Below are 23,472 nucleotides of genomic sequence, written 5' to 3'. Positions count from 1 at the left end.
TGCTCACCCGGGCTGGGCATCATCACTGATTTCTATAATCCACAGGTGTCGAACTCCAGTGTGATTTTATCAGAGTGAATTCATGACGATGTTTATCAAACGTGAAGCGTAGTTTGGATCTTCTTTTGCTGCTGGTTCAATGAATTTTGGGTGGAGAGAAATAAAACCTGCAGCTCAGAATCGAGCGCAAAAAAGACGTAAACGCAAAGCGCGGCCCCGCTGACGCATCAGAGTCAGCGAGCTGTCGGCTTTCAGCCCCGACGGCGTGTCCGTGTGCGGCCCGTCGGGTGAGAAAGCCGAGAAAGAGAACGCTGATTCTGACGCGACGGTCCGCTCTGCGTTTTTGTGTGGGGTCCGTTACCTGCTCTCATTTACTGTTTGGTGGTTGTTGAAATAGTTTTGAGAGCTTTAACCTGAGATTCTGACAAAATTCATTTATATTTAAAAGATTCAGGATTTAATGAATCGATATCACTTTGTTCAAGCTGCTCACCTCTATCCGCCTGCACTTTCAAATACACACAAAGGACCACGGCCAATCACAGAGGTCCCACCCCTGACTATCTCTGATTGGGACACACGATGAGGGCATGATGTGTGTCAGTTGTTGACCACACGGAGACTTTCAGAGTTGCAGAGACCTTTTTTGTTACTGGAGCAGTTGGACCAAGGATTTTTTTTAGTTGCACCACTGAAAAATGTGGTCGGATTTGCGACTAGATTGGCTGCACTCTAGAGCCCTGCTGAGAGTACAAACACCTGGAAGTGAGATAACAACACAGGAAATACACGAAGGTGAGAAAAGTAAATATAAAAGACTCAAAGTCTAAAACATAAAACCCTGAAACAGCAGACTCAGGCTGACGGATTTTATTTGGACGTGAGCGATGGATGATGTCATAGTGGTGGTTTCCATCTTTTATTTACAGTCTGTTTGATCTACTATAGTGGTTCATACAGCAGCGTTCAGATTAGCAGGTTACTGCTGTGTGTGTGTGTGTGTGTGTCGTAGACGAGCTCACACGCACACTAACTGTGAATAAAGGTTTTAGTCTTCACCTAAAGTGCAGTGTGTTTTCTTTGGGTCACGTGACTCGTGCACGCCGTGAAACTCACGGCGGATTTCTTTTAAGAGACGTGAACTGGTGAAGCTTTTAATGACGTCACGTCGCGTTCACCTGTCTGCCGCTGCTCTGGTGGGCAGGAAGTACTGATTTGCTCATATTTGACGCTTCCTGCTTTCCGCGCACCAGGACGGCCCCACGCGCCCCTCCGCTCTGCAGCCGCTGGGTGGAGGGCTGGCTGTGTTGGAGGAGCAGAGGAGAAGCAGGAATCAAACAGGTGTCCGGTCAGCTCCATCAGCCCGCAGGAGGAGGTCCACATCGACGGTGATGAACAGCCGAAAGCTCGCAGCCTCCTGACCGACAGCGGAGCTCACAGCAGGAGGAGGTGACCGACTGCTCCGCGCTGTAACAGGTGTGTCTGAGGAGCGCGCGGGTCACCCCCGCCCCCCCACACCGGAGCAGGAGCTCCGTCTCCTCTCCTGGACATCCCAGAGGCGCTCACTCGTCTTTCTGCAGCAACATAGGAGGAGGAGGAGCAGGAGAGGGAGAGGGGAGGCTTTTTTTCAGACGGCACTTTAAAAACGGAGGAGGCGTGCTCTCCTGTCGGACACGGTTAGCGGCTCTGCCCGTTGTCAGCTGCCCAGTGTCGGCAGTGTTTGATCTCATTGGGTCCGGACTCCTTTCTCCCCCCGGCGCGGAGGCAGGGAGCCGCCGCGTGTCCGGTGGATCCATCAGACCCGGACGGTGAGCGGATTCGCGCACGGCAGAGCGGAGCGGCTCTCCCTCCCGTCCCAACCGGTTATCATGGCAACCAGGACAGCCGGGAGCGCGGGGGACACGGTGACGGCCCCCGCCCTACAGCGGGCCCGGGCCCCCGGGGCTCCCGCGGAGGAGTTCCAGGACTGGTGCCTGCGCACGTACGGAGACTCCGGTAAGACGAAGACCGTGACCCGCCGCAAGTACAACAAGATCCTACAGACGCTGCTGCAGGGGGACGAGGAGAACAGCCACGCGCTGTTCCTGCACGAGAAGAGCGGAAATCACATCAACGCCAAGTTCAAGTTCTGGGTCAAATCCAAAGGCTTCCAGGTCAGGACGCTGCCCGACGCCAAGGGCGGCTCCGCGGGCGGCCCGGTGCTCTACGTGCCCATCAAGGCGGCGACGGTTAGTGACGGTTCCTCTTTCTCCCACAGCTGTGTGTGTGTGTGTGTGTGTGTGTGTGTGTGTGTGTGTGTGTGTGTGTGTGTGAATCAGGAAGTGAGAGTGAAGCTGCACTTCACCTGGCTCAGTGCCACCTGTTCCACCTGAGCTCCGTTTCAAAGTAAAACCAGCAGAACTATTCAAACTACCGAAACTTTATTTATACAGGACATATTCAGGGGTAGATGTGTTTTTATTAAAAAAACACAATAGTAAAGGTGAGAGGAGGTGATGATGATGATGTTTGAGGAGGTGCACACAGCAGTCACGCCAGCACACGATGCTGTTTGTGATTTCTCTTTAGAATGAATCCTGCGCATCTTTTTATGTCCACATACAAACCTCACGTTTCCTGTTCACAGTGTAAATGTTTGTCTTTAAACCTGATTTGTGCTCTAAATGTGAAAAGTTTGAATTTATCTGGACGTCACACTGATGATTATGCTGATGCTGGTGAACGTGCCCGCGAGGCGTTCATTAGTCAGATTAATCTCATTAGTCTCCTGATTGGATGTTCAGATGATTGAGGCCTTTTCTGTGTGTGTGTGTGTGTGTGTGTGTGCCTAATGAAGCTGAAATAGACTAAAACGCTGTAATATAATATAATCACTTCTCTTCACAACAAACACCTGAGCAGGTGCACAGAGCCGTGGAGTGGAAACGTCTGCTACCTTTGAACTGGATCATTTTCTAAACCTGTTTCACTGCTAGTGTTTACATTACACCCCATAATGATTCCACTCCTGAACTCTGAACATGTGGATGCTTTTACTGACAGGTTAAAATGATTCTGACACTTTAACAAAGCTACAAACAGTCGCTGCAACGACTGTAACAAACATAACTGACTGACGGGTCGTTTTATGACGTTTTCGACTGTTTGAAACATAAATAAGATTTCAAATCCATGGATATCTTCTCAAGTTTTTCTTTTTGTTGAGCTAATTTCCACAATAATTCAAAGTTCACGATTGAGAAGACACTGCAGGAGAGAAGGGTTCATTTAAAGCCCTGAACCTCCCTGCCATCACCTGCTAATTTAACACAGTCCATGTTTTTCTGAGCGGCGGCTCGGTCTAAGCTCAGGTGAGGTGGATAACGGGCACGTCCGCTCAGCTGCAGCTCTCTCAGTCACTGACGCTGAAAATCAAACCCTGAAGTCAAGCGTTGCACCCGCGTGGACATCCTGTGGGAAGATTAATGAGCTCGTCTTCACACGTTTATGACGTTTCGTGGTTTTTAAAAAACACATGCTGCATATAAAACATCCCGGTGCCCACCAGCGAGCTTTGGGCTTTCTCCGGGAACGTGATGGAAAATATGTAATCTGTATTTTATTTAAGTGGGTTTAATCCACAAAAGCCTGAATAGATCTTTGTTTGTCACGTGGAGTAACAGTAAGCACTTCAATTCAATCACAACAACCGTCGCCTTATATTGTAAGGTAGACCCTACAGTGATGCACAGATCAATCCTCACTGAAACCACGGGCAGCCTGATATAACGACTATCTGTGGAAGACTGTGGAAGGTCTCCCTCCTGACGCTCCGCCCTCATCGTTCCCGCTCTTTGTCCCGATGCTACAACGTCGCCGTGGATCTTCTGATGTGTCAGTGACTCTGGGCTGATATCAGATGTATTTTTTAGGATCATCCAGGAGTAAAAGCACAGTTTATCTAATAATAATTTATTGATATTCAATAGAAACTCTTTAGCGACATAGTAAAGTTTTCATTCCAAACTTGATTTCGATTTATTTTTCACACTTTGTGACGCTGTGGCATCATTGATGTTACTGCAGTGTCAGCTCTGTTCGTGGGCATCGTCGTGCAGCAGGAGGAACCTGTCGCGGTGTGACAACCTCCAAGCATTTCATCCTGATGCCTGAGGCCAGTCAGGGTGCTGGTGCCTAGCCTGTACAGGTCTGTGCGTCCCTCCATGGGTATGCCTCCCCAGAGCACACATGTGCTCAGGTGAACCTGCTGTCATCTGTAAAAAGTAGGGGTGCAACGATACTCGTATCGATATTGAACCGTTCGATACAGTGCTTTCGGTTCGGTACGCATATGTATCGAACAATACAACATTTGTAATTTATTTTATCAACTTTCCTTCTGACGATGCTGTCTGTGTGGAGCACTCAGTGGATCTGCGCTCGACAGTGCAGCCTAGGCGGAGTAGTCAAACGCAGATCCACTGAGCGCAGCGCAAGCTAGCGAGACAGAAGCTAAGCCCGTTGCAACATGGCAAACTGAACCTCCCCCACCCTCATTCAGATCTGGCCTTTGGAACTATTTTGGTCTTCATGTAACGTATGACCCTGAAGGTAAGCGCGTCATGGACTAAAGTAAAACAGTAGACACAGCAAACCTTACTGATCCAGGAGGAGCTGGATTACCTGTGGAACCTCTGCAGGGGCCAGGTATGGTGCTACCACCAGTGACACAAGACGAGGAGGGGAACTGTCAGAGACCTCCACCCGGGAAGCTTTCCTGTTTGGGGCTTTGTTCATTGTTAGCCCTGACCGGGTCGATATCTCAAAGTTTAATTAACGTGATGCTAAACTCAGTGTGTGTCTCTGGTGTGAGTGGATAACTAAGTCCACCAACAACCCCTCCAACTTCTTGCCTTCTTAAAATGGAAAATCGTATCTTGTGTGTTTATCTCAGTACATGTGAGACGAGGATGAAAAATTCTGTCAAATAATTTAACTCAGTTTTATTTATAAATCACAACAACAGGCAGTTGTAGATCCTACAGTAATACATGCAGAGAAATACCCAACAATCATATGACCCCTTATGAGCACTTTGGCGACAGTGGGAAGGAAAAACTCCCTTTTAACAGGAAGAAACCTCCAGCAGAACCAGGCTCAGGGAGGGGCGGGGCCATCTGCTGTGATAGCTTGGGGTGAGAGAAGGAAGACAGGATGGGTAATTAGAAATCACATCTATCCACATGTTTGACCCTCCAAACGTTGCTGCTGTTCAGTTTTCCACCCTCGTTTGCGTCCACAGTTGGAGCTGGTTTAGTGTTTTTGGAGATCAGTCACAACGTGACATGTTATTGGAAACCAGTTAGCTAACCTCCTGCTACAAACAGAAAGACCACAGGTCCACATAGGGCTGCTCAATTAATCGAATTTTAATCTCGATTACGATCTGGGCTTTCAACGATCATTAAAAATGACTGAGCCGATTAGTAGCCCCTCCCTCGTGCTTTACTCTTGCGCTGCTCCGTGTGGCAAATCGAGTGCACCTCTCTGCATTTCGAACACGCGTCACAACAATTAAGAGGACCCGAGGGAAGCTCGGAAAGCTCGGAAAGCTGAGCAGAAGTTATTTGGAGAGGAGAGTGACTGCTGTTGGTTGAACAGAGAGGTAAAAAACTTCAGTGGTGTGGAAACATTATGGGTTCAGTCAGACGTGGATCAAGTAGACACAGTGTGTAAACTTTGCTACAGTGTAGCTGCACCACAGAGCAATACTGCAAAGTTCACTAAACACAGATGTTTACATTTTTCATTGATTTCTTATATTGCAAACATTTGCACTGTTATCAGTATTTGCACTATTTTATATTATTTTTTAAAGTCATTATTCAATACATTGTTATTGTTAACCCTTTAAATCCCTGTAGAACCGGAACCGTGTAAGCTAGCGCAATAATTTGTTTTGCATATGAAACCGGAGGAGTTGTACTTACATCTGATGCCATCAGCTTGTCCTCGGTCACGGTTTCCTTCCACATAAAGCTTTGCAAAAACTGCATAAAAAGCACTTGCCGGAACAAAAACATAATATTCCAGAAACACGCTTTGCCGATCCGATCAGCTGATCGTAACACTTCCCCAGACGTCAACGCGAACTTTTTTTTTTTAAACTTTATTTAACAAACAATGAGTATACAACATACGAACAGATGAAGTATACAAAACAACAGAACATGAACACACAAAGCCAGGGGTAAAAGAAAAAGGTAACAATTATAAGAATACACGCAAAAATTCACATACATATATTGTTGTGAGAGGCTTTCTGTTGGTGGCGTCTGATATTGATTGTATGTACATTTGCACATCCTTAAAATAATGACAGAAATATGGTGTTTTGTTAGTAAACTTACATTTATGGATAAAAAATTTAGCTAAAAGTATTAAGAAATTTATCATAAAAAAACATTTCTCATGCTTCTTGGGGAACTTAAAGAAACAGAAGAAAACTCCCTTAAAATATGGACAATAACAAAGCTGCTAAATTCTTCCAGAATCTCTGTGTAGAAGAACAGTACCAAAAAAGATGTGTCACAGTTTCTGGATGATCCCCACAGAAAGTACAATTAGTATTTATGTCCCTTTTAAATTTGACCATGTAGTGACTACGTCAACGCGACCTATCGCATGTCCGCCATTTCCTGTCCAAAACCGGAAGTGACGTCATTTTCGCGGGAAATGTAGTTTTTTACTTGTAGGCCTTAAAAGCCTTTACTGGTGTTTTTATAAGTCATGTTTGACTCTATACGTTTCTGAATAGTTTCTGTGATGCTTAGAACTCAAATTGCACTGCTTAAAATAGTTTATTTTGATGCACCTGCTGCTTTCTTTGCAAATTTGCATCATAGGATTGTTTTTTGTTTTTCCTGCAGTATATAAAAATTGCTGTATCTCCAAAATAAAACTATGAAGACACTCAAAATAAATTTCCTGTTGTTGTAAACTATTTTTTGCAACTTTTTTGTATTTAAAGTTTTGAGGGATAAACCTCTTAAATTTCTCCTAGTAGAAATATATGTAAAAAAACAAAAACGATTTTCAATTTTTTTTGTAGTTTATTGCACTTTTTTGTAATTAATGTAGTTACTATGGACTTAATGCATACATATTATTAAAATATGGGCTATAACAGTTGTATTGATGTGTAGCAACTTGAAATGCTCCCACAAATGGCACTACAGCATGTAAACATATAATATAAGCTCTGGCGGACTTGGTTCTATAGTAGGTCTTAAAGGGTTAAATAAATATCGTCAAATAATCGAGATCTCAATTTCAGTGAAAATAATCGTGATTATCATTTTTGCCATAATCGAGCAGCCCTAGGTCCACAGACCCCGTGGAGAAGCTCAGTCTCCTTTAGGTTTCAGCCTCGTGTGTTGCACGCCAAGCAGGCTCTGATCACATGACCTCAGGCACCTGCTGTACGGCTGTAAGAAATGTGCTGTATGCTGATATTTGGCGGATCGTCCTCACGCAGCAGTCGCCCCCAGCTGCTGTCAGAGCAGGAGATGTTCACACCTACACGAAGCCGCTGCTCCCGTCCTGACTGTAACACGGTCAGTTCTTCTCGTACTGTTACTTTTTGACGTCATTTAGTGACTTCTAACGACTTTTGGGACAGCCAATAGCAGTTTTCCTTCCTGAGGAGTTGGCGTCACTGATGTCACGCCGTCCGCCTCTTTAACATTATCATAGTGAAGACGACCTGCTGACCTTCAGCCTCAGAATGATGAATGAAGATGATTTAGGTGACTTTATCGTGGTCAGGGTGTCAAATGAATACGATGGCAACGACCACGACTCTGCCGGTGAGGCTGTGTTCATCGTTCATATACAGGCTTTGCTCTCCTTGCTCACGCCCAGTAGCGGCGTCCCGCTGTTGCTCTGATCGCTCTGTGATATTTGTTTCTGTTTGTGTTGTCCTCGCGCTGACCGTCTGTTTCTGTGTCGTCTGCTACCTGCTGAGCCAGCTGACAAACACTAAACAGGATCTCACCGCCACCTCGAATGAGCAGCTTCCTGTCTGACGGCGTCACGCTGAGCGGGGAATGACCCGAGCGGATCAACAGCTGATCTCACACACAGACTCACAGGTGGTGTGTGTGCGTGCAGAGTCACACACAGGTGAATGAGTCAAACACTGACTGTAGCACAGCTGCTGCTCTCACGTTGCAGCGAATTATTGCTGACAGCTGCGACGGCGTTTGGAAACGCGCTTCCTGTCACAGCAAAGTCTGAGCCTCAGATGGACGAATACTCCCGGAAATGCTTCACATCATAACTGATCCATGTCACGATGTGTCGGTCCTCCGCCTGCTTTCCTCTTCCTCCTCCTCTGTTACTCGGGTTTTACCCCCCAGCTGTGAAAGGCTGACGGGGTGTGATGGCGACACGGAAGCCTCGGCTGGCGATCCTGGTCCTGCTCGCTGTAACAGCTCATGGACCTGCAGGTTCTGACCCTCGAGCTCACAGAGGGTCTCCAGAGCAGAACCAGCACTACAGTAGCTGTTTTTATCACCCTGCTGAAACTCTGAGCTTTCAGCTTCTGCTGGCAGGAAAAAAAGTTTCAATGAGCTGAACAGAGAAGTTTGAGCTTGATTATCCCAGCTGGGGTCTTTGGTTGGACACAGTCACCCTGAGGATCACGCAGGAGTCTGATTGAGGTAACACACTGACTGCATACACGTGTGAGTATAATCAGCACTGTGACTTCAGGCTTTGTTTCCACGATGGAGAATGCAGCCATCAGATTTCACTTCCACACTTCCTGTAATGGAAGCAGAGTCTGGGGACGAGGGGGGCGACTCGCCCATCGCTGGGGCGTGGTGAAGGCTCTGGATGTTGTCGGGCTGTCCTGGCTGCACTGTGTGGAGATCTGAACAACGTTCAGCTTCAGGCTGTTTTCTGAGCACCTGCGGGACGACTTCTCTATGCCATGAGCCGGCCACGGTGGCGTTGGTTGGTTGGCTGGGGGGTAATAATGTAAAAAAAGTGAAGTGAAGCTTGTTTGTGTTTTTGCTGCTGGTCACAGTAAACTCTGTTTGTGTGGTACTGAAGCACTCGGAGGCCCCAGGAAACACTGAGAGGTTTGTAGACTAATGATAGCTGCTATCTTTGCTCTGGTGTCAGGCCCATGCGATGACTACTTCCCCCTCTGTCGGCTGTCTCCAGCTGGAGCAGCAGACGTCGGCCTGTTTCGAGCACGAACGCTTAAGCGGCGACTCTGTGAACAGATGAAGAGCTCACGGTGGGAAAACGGCGCTCAGCCTCTGACCTGCTGTTCTTGTTTAAAAGTTTTCCATAAATCAGAGAAGCAGCCGGAGTCCGGCGAGCTTACATCACTGGTCTCGAACGGGTCCCTGTGCTGATGAGTCACGCCGAGTTAGGAAACATCAGAGGAACATCACACATTAAAGCTGTGACGAGAAGTGTGTGTGTGCGTGTGCGTGTGTGTGTGTGCTGTCAGGCTCATGATTGGAGTACAGGTGGAGGCGCTCTGCTGGAAACGGAGACAAACATCCGTTTTAGGCTCTTTGGAAGAATTGAATGTAAATGAGTGGATTTAGTGTGTTTTTGACCTTCAGGGTCACGTTCGTTCTCACAGCTTAATGAGAAACCAGATGAATCTCGTTAAATCGATGGCATCAGGTGTTTCTTGATTTTATTGAAGCTGAACCAAAGCTTGCATGAATCAGTACGTCAGAGATGAAAGACTTTAAACACACAAAGACACAAATATCTTTGTTCTCTCTGCGCGTCTCTTCTTTTATCACCTGAAGTGAAATAAAGCAGAAGAAACAAACTTTCCAAACACTAAAACACTTTAATTGGTTGGATGTGAGACAAAGAGAACGTGATTTCTTCCAACAGATTGAGCTCAAAGTCTTAATTGGTGAGGCTGAATTTAGCTGGTTGCCATGCCTTCAAAGATTTCTCGGTAAATACAGCTCGCTGTGTTTAAAATAAGGAGCGCGGTCACCTGCCGTGCACCTTCAACCAATTAAAACTAGAATAAACTTTCTTCTTCCACTTTGTTTAATATGAGAAAAATGAGCCTGAAATTAAGCGTTGAAGAAAGAATTCGATGCAGTTCTCTCACCTCCTGCCTTCAGCTGATCCCACAGCCAAACTCAAAGCAGCCGCTCGCCGTCACGGCGCGGCGCTCTGCTGTTACGGTCGTTGCGTTTTCTTTCGTCTTTGTTTGCAGTAAACCGAGCAAAGTGCAGCTTCTGTTCAAACATGACACGAAACCTGCGTCACTGTTAGTAACGTTAGATTCAGTCATTAATACTCATTTTGGGTTCATGTGTGAAAGAAAGGCACATGTAAGAGCGAGGTCAAAGGTCAGAGTAACGTGATGCTTAGAAGCGTCGTACATCAGTCCTTATATATCAGTACAAACACAGAACTCGGGGCGGGGCTGGATGGAAACGTTTGGAGGGTCGTGAAGTCGAGAGCTGGTAACCACGAGCATCGTGGTCGTTAGCTGCAGAGCTGCGGTCAGGCTAAGGCTAGCAGAGAGAGGGCGGAGGATGACGGTCCTCCGTGGACAGAGACGAGCGTTCACACTGAGATTGTGCTGCGTGTGCACACAGCTGATCAGAGCGCCAGGAAGCCCACGGCTCCATCGAGCGAGGAGGCGCTCGGCCTGGAAGCGGGGCGATGTCTTCACAGGAGGAGCGACGTTGCCGTGTGCGTCCGAGCGTTGAGGTTCTGCGCTCCCTCAGAGAGGAGCAGAGCTGCTGAGAACCTCCGCGTGGATCCTCGCTCCGCTACCTTCACTGAGCACGCTCGGCTCACCTCCCCCTCCCTGTTCTCCTGTTGCTATGGTGAACGTCTCCTTTGGCGATGGTGAAAAGAAATTAACACCAGTCTTAATTAGACTGCAAGGCTTCAATTTCCACCTCCATTCCTCCTCCTCCTGCTGACCTTCTCCTCCCTCTTGTCCCCCCACCCACCACCACCACCTGAAAGGCAGGCGGCCATATTAACAGCAGCCACCAGGCGTCATTAATGTGAGCCGTCAGTCAAAGAACCGAGTGAGCTGGTTGGACGGCTCCCAGACTAACTGCAGTAAAGTCTGCTTTGAGTCAGCTCGCACGTGTTCGTGTGAACACGGTGAACGAGGAGGGCTGCGCTTCTAAACGCAGTTCCAGTCTTTGCAAATGCAGCTGGTTTGAGTCTGTGTTAACCGACGGGTGGAGCTGCTGTGCGTCATCACGCCGAAGCTACAAGCCCATTACTGCACGAGGAGGATGCAGGTGTGGTCATGTGTCAGACAAACTAAAATCACGTGTGGGTCTTTGTGTGGAAGCAATGATTGAACGATGATGATACGATCGTGTTTGGCCCGACGGTCTCCGTCATGCTTGTGGAGATGATTCTGCCTCGGAGCAGGACGGCAGCTCAGTGTGACCGCTCACGTGTCAGGTGGTTTTCCCATCATGCTCCTGGTGTCGCTCATTTCATCACCAGTATCAGAGCGTCGTCATGGTCGATTCACTGAAGAGTTGGAAACTGATTAAAATCAGCAGAGAGAAGCTGCACGGCCTGCAAACTGTAACTGTTTACTGTGTGTTTGTGCTGTGTGGCACAGCTGCTGCAGAATATGGTCGCACACTGTGTGTATGAACACATGAAATAACAGGTTAATGCTTCTAACCCACCTTCAGTACGTCACTGGTGTGTGTGTGTGTGTGTGTGCGTGTGTGTGTGCGTGTGTGTGCGTGTGTGTGTGTGCGTGTGTGTGCGTGCGTGTGTGCGTGTGTGTGTGTGCGTGTGTGTGCGTGCGTGTGTGCGTGTGTGTGTGTGTGTGTGTGTGCGTATGTGTGTGCGTGTGTGTGTGTGTGTGCGTGTGCGTGTGTGCGTGTGCGTGTCTGCACTTACACAGCAGCACCTGTTCATGTGTGAAGGCTGAGTGTAGCGCTCTGATAGGTGTGAGCGGTGTGTTTGTGGGTGTCGGGCTCTCCCTCTGCCGTGTTTGCTCATGAACCGTGGCGGTGGGTCAGGTGCAGGCGGCGCCCGGGTCATCCCGTCGTCTGGGTTTCCTTCAGCCTTCGAGGCCCATCGAATCCGGGCTGCGTCTCCTCTTATGCTAATGTTTAAAGCGCTGCCATCCTGCAAAGGAGGATCTAATCTAAAACATGTACCCTGATCTCTCTGAAGCTTTTACTGTGACACCGGCGACTCTGCTTTGTGCTCTGCCTTCTGCTGTTGTTGACACGAGTGAAAGATGGAGCGACCAATGGATGGCTGGGACTCTCTTCCCACGCTGTCACAGTGAAGGAAGTCGGCCTGTTCATGGATCCAGAAACACGTTGGGATGGCAAACCAGCTGCTCGTTACGCCGTGCCCATGCCGAACAATACCGTACGCACTGCAGCACATTATCTTATTCTTTTCTGCTAACTCGTTATAATACAGCCTCTAAACTTCAGCATATTTCTGTGAAGTTACAAAGTGACTATATTCACAGGCTGGTTACGGAGCATTATAGACCTGCAGAGGATGTAGAACACAACGTCGATCGTGCACAGCAGCGTAGTGAACATGATACAAAGATGTACAAAGGGCAGATTAATCATCCTTTGTTCAACAGCAGTCTGATGTTGCTGAATTCTAATTCAAGTGTCATTTCAAATCAAACACCTGACATCCTGTTTAATTACAGGGGAGTTACGCCCTCGTTCACGGCTGTTTTATAAAGTGTTATATGATGAATATACACTGTCTTAAACATGATTATAAGTGTTCTGAAACAAACCCAGCACAGTGGATTGTTCTGGGTTTATTAGCAGGAAACGCGATGCTTCGATGCTTCGATGCTTCGATGCTTTGGTTTAAACCACGAATCGGTTTTTCTTTGCACTCATGTCTCCTCCGTGTTCAGGTGGAGCTGTTGGAGAACAGCTCCAAAAAAAAAATCTTTTGTTTTCTGGAAGGTTTTCCTGCTTTAGAGCAGGCGGGAGGAGGAGGAGGAGGAGGAGGGAGGTGTTCTTGTGGGACAGCGGCCTTCTCATTATCACATCTTCCCACCTCCCCCTTTAAAAAAACCATACCTCTCTCCAGTATGCCTTCTCTTCCATTTTCAGCCTCCCCACAGATGCCCGCCCCCCATGCTCGCCTCCTCCTCACCTCCTTCCTCCTCCTCTGTGCCCCTTCCCTGCCCTGCTGCCAGCGCTGCTGGATAATTAGCTCAGTGCTCCTCAGAGCAGCAGTGTGTTGTTGCGTGCTCGTGTCTGCATCACCGTTCTCTGGCTCATCATCGTCACAGTAATCCTCTCCTCTCGTGTTGATCTGACGGCGTCGTCATTGTGTTGAACCGTAACAATGATGTTTAAAAATGGCTGACAGGAAACATGCGGTCCTTTTTGTTGTGCACTATAAATGTCAGCAAGTCCTCAAAGTGGAATCAAAACATGTTGATGCGTCAGAGCAGGGGTCACCAACCTGTTTGAAAGTGAGAGCTACTTCTTGGGTACCGATTAATGTGAAGGGCTACCAGTTTGACACACACTTCTCAAATAACAAATTTCCTCAATTTAACTTAATTATGTGTTATCATTAATAATTAATGATATTCATCTATGTAAAAACACTAATTATGTTAAATATTTTTCACCATAATTATAAAGAATGCAAGTAGGAAACATAAATATCAATATGCAACGCTTTATTTCTATATATCTCTGCAAGTATTTACATTTTGAAGTGATCACTTCTACAACATTTTCACTTACCACTAACAAATTTTAACAATCATGCACTGTTACATACATGATTTTTGTATGTATGTAACATACAAAAAATCAACTTTCAAATTTTACAGAACTTTTCACCAAATCTGCAGCATTTTAAAGCAAATTGTCACATGTTACACTTAACAAACACATTTGTTTTTCAATAATTAAATTCAACTTTGACATGACACTGTAATGTTGCCACTGAGAACATCTAATATGGCTTTCTTTGTCTGTTAGTGGGAAACCTGGCATTGCATGCTGTTCACCAGTGTGTTGTAATCTGGGGTATAACTTGACACTGCAACTCTGAGTGAGTCTTGCAGATGTGCATCAGAGAGGCGTGTTCTGTGTTTGTTCTTGATGAAGTTCATGTCAGAAAAGGCTGATTGGTTGAACCAAACAGGCTGGCAACCTTCACAGCTGCTGTGCACACACCACTGTACTTTTCTGTGTCAACAAGGCACCAAAAGTTTGGTGCACCCTGACAGGCTTTGAGGTGGACGTCATTTTGCAATGTTCCAGTTTCGATTTCCACCTGTCCAGCATCCAAGCTGAACATTGAACTTAGTTGCTCAGCAATGCATGTTGTGTCCACATTCATGAAAGGATTGGAAACAAATGAGACACATGGCTCAAGCTGATCAAGGTCACAAAACCTGTTCTCAAACTCTCGACCGAGTCGGTTTATGACTTGAGTGTACTTTTCTGCAACTTTGTCAAAAGTCTCAGATGCAGAAGCAACTGCACTTTGCCAGATCCTGATCCAACTGATCGGCCAAGTTCCCGGACATAGCCGACACTCTTCTAACAATTGTAGCTGCCCCCAGCTGGACATCGGAGAGAGTGGAGATTACATCGTTTCCATACTTCTCGTCGTTAAGCACAGCTTTTGCAATTATCATCATTGCTTCTTTGAAAACCTCCCCGTCTAAAAATGCCTTCTTTTTCTTAGTCATGAAATGTGTAGCTCTAAATGAGGCTTCGGTTGCTTTTGGGGAGTTTTTCACCGGTCTTGTGAAAAAAGACTGCTGTTTGCTCAAACCTGCCTTTAACTCGCAGTGTGCTGCCCTTTGGGTAGTTAGCATGGTAGCTTGTGTGACGCGTTGGGAAATGTCTCTCCACATTGTGCCACTTTGCCGTTGCCACAGTCGCCCCGCAAATGAGACACACACATGAATCTTTCACAGTGGTAAAAAAGAACTCTTCCTCCCATTCACTGTGAAAATTATATGTTTTCTTCCTTTTTTCCGCCATGTTTTCCTCATCTCCTCACCTTTGCCTTTGCTGGTCTTCACGGCAACTGTTTCCGTGGAGACCAGCTAGCACTAAATATTAGATCATGATCTAATATTTAATAATAAACTTTTTTTTAATATATTATCTCTAACAAATTAACACCAATGCAATTGTGATTAAAAAAAATAGCAAGAAAAAATAAAAATAGATGCAGCTTACTGGTAAGTTGTTATGGTGAGCTATTTTTAGAACAGGCCCGCGGGCGACTCATGTGGTCCTTGCGGGCGACCTGGTGCCCGCGGGCACCGTGTTGGTGACCCCTGCGTCAGAACATCCAACCTGCAGTTCCTCTGATGTCCAGCAGGGGCGGTAGTGAGTCCCATAGACTCCCATGTTAAAATAAACATGTATACACAAACTGATTGGTCTCTGTGGATCATACATGGGCACAATGCTTCTATAACTCACCTATTTTCATTATTAGGGGCGTGGCCTCTTTGACTGACAGGTGGATGTAGCTGCTAGCTTCACCTGAGCTGGACCTCTGGACCGTGTTTGTGCTGTTGGAGTCTTCTGGAGCACTTTTAATGACATCATGTGACCAATATCACAGCGGCTGTGAGGTCACTGTACTAACAGAGCGTCTGAGGAGGCGGAGCTTCATTTTGGTGTGCAGTGAGATTCTAGGGTTTTGATTGGATGTTACTGAGCACTGATTAGCAGCATCTGGCTGAGTGATATGGAATCCAAAATAGAAGATTAATGTCAAAGACAGGTTTGAACCTCTTCTACCTGTAATGCTTATTTAACAGGTTTGTGACTCTGAGAGCGCCGTGATACTCAGAAAGGTCATTTATTGAACTGGGGCAGCAGCGCTCTTGGTTGCCTGGCAGGTTTTGGGTCTGGACTCTAACAGGACTGAGAGGTCCTGATGATTATGCCTCATTATGAAGATTTCACACGCACGCACCTAATAAATCTCTTGGATTACAGCAGAAACACTTCTTCTTTTTTTGTGTGTGTGTGAAATCTGATCCCGTGGAGCTTCGGAGGCCGTCTTCCTCATCAGCGTGTTGCTCTGTCCACTCTGGGGAAACGGTGAAGTGAGCAGAAGCAGGCGAGAGGCTGTGCTGAGCAGAAGTTTGAAGTCTAAAAGAAGTGTGGTGGGCGAGGTTTCTGTGATAGCAGGTGAAGCTTCTATTTTTGCTGCCAGGTTGGAGGTTAATTAGCCAACAAACAGCAGCAGCGCTGTTTGTTGGCTAAGGAGCAGCGTGACAGATGCAGTTGATGAAAGCTTCGTTTGTTTTTCCTTTGAATGAGCCGAGCTGTTTTTAGCCTGCGTTAAACCCGCGGTGCAGAGCCCGGTGTGTTCACACCTTTCTCACAGACTGTCGGCGCTCTGGTCACACACGTGGAAGCGTGGCGCTCTCATCAGGCCGTACATGGCTGTTTGTCAGGTGCTGCCTGTGTCTCACTGCTTTGATTCAAACATAACGCTTCACGTTAGAGACTCCGCTCCTCATTAGCAGTGGCAGCTTAGTTTGCACTTTTATTAGCGAGGAGCTTCTTACAGTCCTGTTTGGACCTTGGCGTCTCTGTTTCAGGCGCACTTGTTGGCTAAGTAACAAAGGTACACGATCACATTTAGGGACAAACACTCTGTCAGATCCACATCTGTGTAGGTTCACAGTCACAATAGTCTGAGGAGCTTGAAAAAGGAGGAAACTTGACTTCCCTAAGTTTGTGAAGATCATCCCAGAAGCTTCATCAGTCCTAAAAACAAATAGCGGAGAGTCGAAAAGGAACACACACATGCAAAGAAAGCTCTTAAAAGTGGCCATCCCCACCTTACTTATCAGGTCTATCACAGTGTTTTCACCCTCGGTGTTAAGCTCTGGTGCTGATGACCCACACTTTGTTCGCACTTTGGCTCACGTGACGACTCGCATGATCAGCGGTGGGTCAGTGACCACCTCCCTCCCTCGCGAGGGCTTAAATACACTTGTTTGTAGAACTGAGACGTCGTCTGCTTCTTCGAGCTGCTCGGATTCCGCTAGGTTGTGGTTTGGAGAGACGGCAGGGTGAGGCGCTGCTGGGTCAGGATTGGGCAGTGGCAGCTGGTGGGAGGGGTTTTAAATAGGTAGCAGCTTCACGTGTTGATCACGCGAGTATCAGGTGTTCTGGTTCATACTGAAGCGCCTCGAGGCAGAAACCTTTAAATGTCCTGTGGACGCTTCGCCTGGTGCACCGCCACGTCTCCGTGGACTGCAGAGCGGCAGACGGTTTCCTTTCATTCACGCTGTTTCTCACGTGTTGTTGCTTAAAATGTCCCTGATGTGATGCGTCTATTAAATATTAACACCGCTCCACTTCCTGATGCTCTTGTTGGAGGCGGATCTTTTCTTCCTGCTTTGCATCGTGGAACCTGAGGGCTGTGTGTGTGTGTGCTGATGAAGACGGGCAGAGGTGGAGGCTGAAGAGCAGGGGTGGTGGTGATGGTGTGGAGGGGGGCATTCAGTTTTCATTGAATGGACACTGTGTGTATCCTAGCAACAGGCTGGTTTGGAAATGGGATGGCAAGCTGAGCTGAGGCACAGAAAGAGGGGAAACAAGAGAGCGAGGCTGCTGATAATAAGAGGGTGGAGGTGAAGGTGCAGCAGGTCAGAGCAGAGAGATGGAGGCTCGGATGGAGGGATCAGGCAGCGCCGTGGAAACGAAGAGAAGAGCAAGAGGTGGAGCAGTTGCTGTAATAATTCTACACAGGACCACCAAAGACTCGGTCCATAAGAGACAAAGACTCGGTCCATAAGAGACAAAGACTCGGTCCATAAGAGACAAAGACTCGGTCTGCAGAGACAAAGACTCGGTCCATAAGAGACAAAGACTCGGTCTGCAGAGACAAAGACTCTGTCCATAAGAGACAAAAACTCGGTCCACAAGAGACAAAGACTCAGTCTGCAGAGACAAAGACTCTGTCCATAAGAGACAAAGACTCGGTCCGCAGAGACAAAGACTCTGTCCATAAGAGACAAAGACTCGGTCCACAGAGACAAAGACTCGGTCCACAGAGACAAAGACTCTGTCCATAAGAGACAAAGACTCGGTCCATAAGAGACAAAGACTCGGTCCGCAGAGACAAAGACTCGGCTCGCAGAGACAAAGACTCGGTCCATAAGAGACAAAGACTCTGTCCGCAGAGACAAAGACTCGGTCCACAGAGACAAAGACTCTGTCCATAAGAGACAAAGACTCGGTCCACAGAGACAAAGACTCGGTCCATAAGAGACAAAGACTCGGTCCACAGAGACAAAGACTCTGTCCACAGAGACAAAAACTCGGTCCACAAGAGACAAAGACTCGGTCCATAAGAGACAAAGACTCGGTCCACAGAGACAAAGACTCGGTCCATAAGAGACAAAGACTCGGTCCGCAGAGACAAAGACTCGGTCCATAAGAGACAAAGACTCGGTCCGCAGAGACAAAGACTCGGTCCGCAGAGACAAAGACTCGGTCCGCAGAGACAAAGACTCGGTCCGCAGAGACAAAGACTCGGTCCACAGAGACAAAGACTCGGTCCACAGAGACAAAGACTCTGTCCATAAGAGACAAAGACTCGGTCCACAGAGACAAAGACTCGGTCCATAAGAGACAAAGACTCTGTCCGCAGAGACAAAGACTCTGTCCGCAGAGACAAAGACTCGGTCCATAAGAGACAAAGACTCTGTCCACAGAGACAAAGACTCGGCTCGCAGAGACAAAGACTCGGCCCCTGGAGACAAAGACTCGGTCCACAGATGATGGGGCTCAAGACTTTTGCACAGTGCATTATAATGTGTTTACACATTTCTATTATTTTTATCTGCAGCTTTGTGAAAAGAGTGGACTCTCATCCTCTTCTGAGCATAAACAGCTGGACGGTGCAGATAACTGTGTGTGTGTGCGTTGCACTGGTGTCACTCACACATTCAGAACACACTGAGTGTTGGCGGTAATGAACGAGTGTGTAAACATGGGCCTCATTAATATGGACGCTTCAGAGCCCGCTGCGTGGGCCTCAACGCCACAAACATCAAATATGAAACGTGTGTTTCACGGGGACACTGTGCAGGTGAGTTCACACCTGAAAATCAACTGGTGGGGAAAGTGTTCATGCAGAGGCCTAAAAGTGGGTCAAAGAAACAGAAATGTTTTAATGAGAAGACCCCGCAGAGAGGACACAGCCCAATATAGCTGTGTGTGTGTGTGTGTGTGTGTGTGTGTGTGTGTGTGTGTGTGTGTACCTGTTTAGACATTGTTGTGTCTAAACAGGTACACACTAGTATATGTTCCTATAGTTGTGGGGACCAACTGTCCTCACAAGTTTGAAGGTATTTGAGACTCAAAATGTGGTTTTAATGTCAGGCTTACAGTCAGGTTATGGTGAGGTTAGGCATTCATTTTGATGTTTCAGGAAACTGGCCAAGGAAAGCATTCTGTCAATGACATGTCCTCACTAAGATATTACAATGAGAGAGTGTGTGTGTGTGTGTGTGTGTGGTGCTCTAAGGCGTCCCCATGCTCTCTCTCACCTCCACTCTCACACACACACACACACACACACACACAGACACACACCTGGACTGTACTCATTGGAGTCTATGGGACTGGCTGATGAGTGGAATGTGTGAATGAACATTCATATTAAACATGGCTTCCATCTTTCAATCAGCCTCCTGTAATTACAGTTTATTCTCAGCTCCAACCATCACCATCACTTCCTCCACCTTCCTCCACCTTCCTCTTTTCTTTTGTCTCCTCGCCTCTGTCCCACTTTCTCCTGTTCTCCTCTCTTCCAGCCAATCCTCCTCCTCTTCCTCTTTGCAGTTGTAATGGCACTGGGGGTAGGTGGGGGGGGGGGGGGTGCACATTAGAAATGTCTCCTCTGTGATAAGCTGCAGCTGGTTACCATAGCAACACTTATTACCTGCACCCCTAGAAGGAAAGGGGGAGGTAATGGGTCAAGATATGGTGTCCTAATTGTGTGTGTGTGTGTGTGTGTGTGTGAGGAGAGAGAGGAGCAACAGGCTTTTGCTCATTGACTCTTCACGTTGCTGCTTTACAATAATGGCCCCACCCTCCGACACACACACACCTGTCACCGCCACGCTGGATGTTTCACATACATCATAACAGGTTTGGTCACATGACGCTGAGGTGAAATGTGCCTGCAGGCAGGCCTCGATGTTTCAGGTTGCTCACGGTCTCCACTTCCTGTTTCTGTGCGGCGTGTTAACAGCGAGGCTCCGCTGATCGATGTGTTCACCCACACACACAAAAGCTCGTTAAGCGAAATAACCCACAGAGGATTATCACCTCCGAGCTCATTTAGGAAGCTCAGAGAACTTCTAATCACTCCAACTTCCAGCTGGACTTCCTGGAAGTTGGAGACTTCCTGGAAGTTGGAGACTTCACATCACGCCTTCCTGTTGGGTAGGCGTGACGGTCCAGGAAGACTGGGAGCTTTTCACAAATGTACTAAAGCAGCTGTTCTGATCATGGCCACCTCCATGCTGTATTCCTGTTTGCCAGAGCAGCTTAGCATGATCCACAGTTCAGAATAATGCCTCTGTATCCAACACTGCAGCCGTTTCACTTCCTGTTAATGTCATTGCATTTCAGCCGGGGGCCTGCAGGAGGCGCTACGAGCTGTTTGTGTGGCAGCCAGTCAAAAGAAGTCTGCTTAAAGGCGGGAAAACAGCCTCAGCGCGCCCCTGTGGTCCTCCCTGTCCCATAGGGGGCGCCACCTGCTGCTGTGCCGGCTGAATTGCAGCCACTGTAACGTATGGAAGGTTTCCCCTGTTCTTCCTGATGATACAGGATCACTTGCAAACATGGCAGCACATGGTCACTGGGGTCAAACCGTCCCAGATGTAGGATCAGTTTAGAGATCACGGTCTCGTTAGAGTGGGAGAGGAGCAGGAAGCTGCGACGATTCAGAGAATTTAGTTTAGAGGTAAATTAAATCCTCCCACATTTGAGTTTTGTGTCTCAGTAATTTCCCCTTTTGTTCTGGTAAATTCACAGCTTTAATTTTGAAAGTCTTCCGGGCAGTGTTTCAGTCTCTTATGCTGTGCTCTGTGTCATCTTTATTTTACTGTGAAATTTCTGAAAGGAAGCGGTGGCTTTTACCGCCGTGTTTTAGAAGATTGTTCAGAACAAACAAATCCAGCCGTGCTGTCAGTGACCCGGCTTTACCTCCAGCCCGGCTCACGCGTCCTCGCTGTGCTGAGTTTGTGTGCTGTGGGAAAAAAGGATTGTTCACAGTGGCTCAGGGGGTTGGGAAGCTTATCTGTAACCGGAAGGTCGCCGGTTCGAACCCCGGGCTCTCTGTCCTGGTCGTTGTGTTCTTGGGCAAGACTCTTCACCTACCGCCTACTGGTGATGGTCAGAGGGGCCGATGGTGCGATATGACAGCCTCGCTTCTGTCAGTCTGTCCCGGGGCAGCTGTGGCTACAACTGTAGCTGCCTCCACCAGTGTGTGGATGTGAGAGTGAATGAACAGTGGCATTGTGAAGCGCTTTGGGTGCCTAGAAAAGCGCTGTATAAATGCACTCCATTATTATTATTTATTCTGTGTTGTGTACCTCTTTCTCTCTTTACCTCCCTTCAGAGCACCTCTTTGTTTTGCTGGCACACACCTCACACTCCCACGGCCTTGTGGGAAATCGAGAGCTCCGCGTGGCTCCCTGTTATTCCCAGCCCTCGGTGTGAGGCGGAGGAGAGGGGGAGGAGTCTGTATCTGTTGGGAGGCTTTGTTAATAAATCTTTGTGAGTTCACAGCGGCTCAGTAATTAGAGCGCAGGAATAATTACACTCGATGAACCAGCACAGGAAGTGAGATGTTTAAACACTGAACCTGCAGCAGGTCGGCGAACAGGAAGTTCCCTTTTCCAATGTTTGGACTGGTTATAAATTCAGGGATTTTTCTCATCATTTCAATGGTTGGCAGACCTCCTGCCTTCATGTCTGTAAAGCTGGTTATTGATCGATCGATCGATCGATTGATTGATTGATTGATTGATTGATTGATTGATTGATTGATTGATTTCTTCAGCAGTCTTTTGTTTTTATTCCTGAAGTTCAGAGCTGACCCTTCAGGAGTCACGTTTGTTCTTATGGTGATGGATTTCTTTGGTATCTGTAACATTTCGTTCAGCAGAGTTCATGTCGTGTTAACATATTGATAATGTATTTATAACGTATTGATAACATATTGATTTCTTTTTATTGTCCTTTTGAATGTTTACCAGGTGTTTAGTGAACGCTCACAGAGCTGATGGCGGCGTGATGCAGGCGTCTGCCTCCGTCCACGTCTCCTCTCGTCTGTGAAGCTTTAGGTCAAAGGTCAAAAAGTGTGAATGAACTGAGAGTTTGTCTCTGTCTCCCTGCAGTGTGCGGACGGCGTTTCGGCGGTCGACTCGTTCCTGAAGCGCGTGGCGGTCGTGGAGGACTTCTTTGACATCATCTACGCCATGCACGTGGAGATCAGCGGCGATCCCGGCAAAGCACCGAAGCACGCCGGCCAGAAGAAGACCTACAAAGCTGTGAGCACGCCGCCGCCCGCTTCCTGTCCTCTGTGGCTCTCTGTGGTCTTTCCGCCTCGCACCACCCTCCCACCTCCGCCCTGCTCGCCATTTCTCTCTTTCACAACTCGTGCTGTCTGTTGCTTAACCCGAGCTCCTCTCTCTCCGTCTCTCTTCCTCTTCTTTGGGCTTCATTCCTCTTTGAGCGTCTCGGGGCAGAGAACAACCGTCTGCTTTCAGTTTCTGATGCTAACCCAGCAGCCTCGCTGCGGCCCGGTGGGCGTCCTCCTTCAGAGCGTGCTCACGAGCCGATCGGGACGAACAGAAAACTCTGAGTGACGTAAATGAGCGACTTCCACACATGGCAGAATTTACCCGCAGCTCTGAGGTTTTTGTTTTTGGCTGTAAACGAGTCAAATCTCTGATTTCGAAGCTTCGTCAGAGCTTCTTTGGTCCAAATAAACAGATCAGTGAGTCGATAAGGCGTCGCGGCTGCGCACTGCTGTGCAGGTCGCTCGCCGCTGACCCCTCCCTCTGGCCGCCCTCTGTCGGTACAGCGAGGTGGCATTCATTTTATGTGTGTGATGCTTGAAGGCTCCTTTCCCCTCAGCTCTGTCAGGCTGCTCGTCCTCTGCATCGCAGCAGCCTGAGCCTCATCGTGAGGCGCCTGCTGCACCTTTGTGGGGTTGGGTATCGACATAAGGGCGCTACCACAGGAGCCGAACATGGACCCAGCAAGCTGTAAGATCTGTGAGGAGCGTACGGGATTATCAGGTAGGCAGTGAGGAGTGTGTGTGTCACACATGTGTGATCAGATACCTGCTTGAGTCTGACCGGCCAGTTCATCACAGAACGTCGTGATGGTGGCGTGATGACGTCACCTAAACGGTGTC

The 23,472-nt window shown here is 47.8% G+C and overlaps 1 protein-coding gene across 1 annotated transcript in view; it reads left to right on the top strand.

The window, feature by feature from the left end:
• The first annotated feature begins 435 nt into the window (after positions 1-435).
• The window catches only part of nol4lb (nucleolar protein 4-like b), a 101,932-nt gene continuing 78,895 nt past the window's right edge, over positions 436-23,472 (top strand). Inside the window, exons 1-2 of the mRNA XM_026154952.1 lie at positions 436-2,228; positions 22,448-22,600. Of these exons, the coding sequence (XP_026010737.1) occupies positions 1,869-2,228; positions 22,448-22,600 (513 nt within the window). The 5' untranslated portion in view covers positions 436-1,868. The remainder of the gene's footprint in view (positions 2,229-22,447; positions 22,601-23,472) is intronic.

The sequence above is a fragment of the Astatotilapia calliptera genome, chromosome 20, assembly GCF_900246225.1.
Source record: "Astatotilapia calliptera chromosome 20, fAstCal1.2, whole genome shotgun sequence".
Lineage (NCBI taxonomy): Eukaryota > Metazoa > Chordata > Actinopteri > Cichliformes > Cichlidae > Astatotilapia > Astatotilapia calliptera.
The sequence above is the reverse complement of the archived record's forward strand: the minus strand, read 5'-3'. Positions and strand labels throughout refer to the sequence as shown.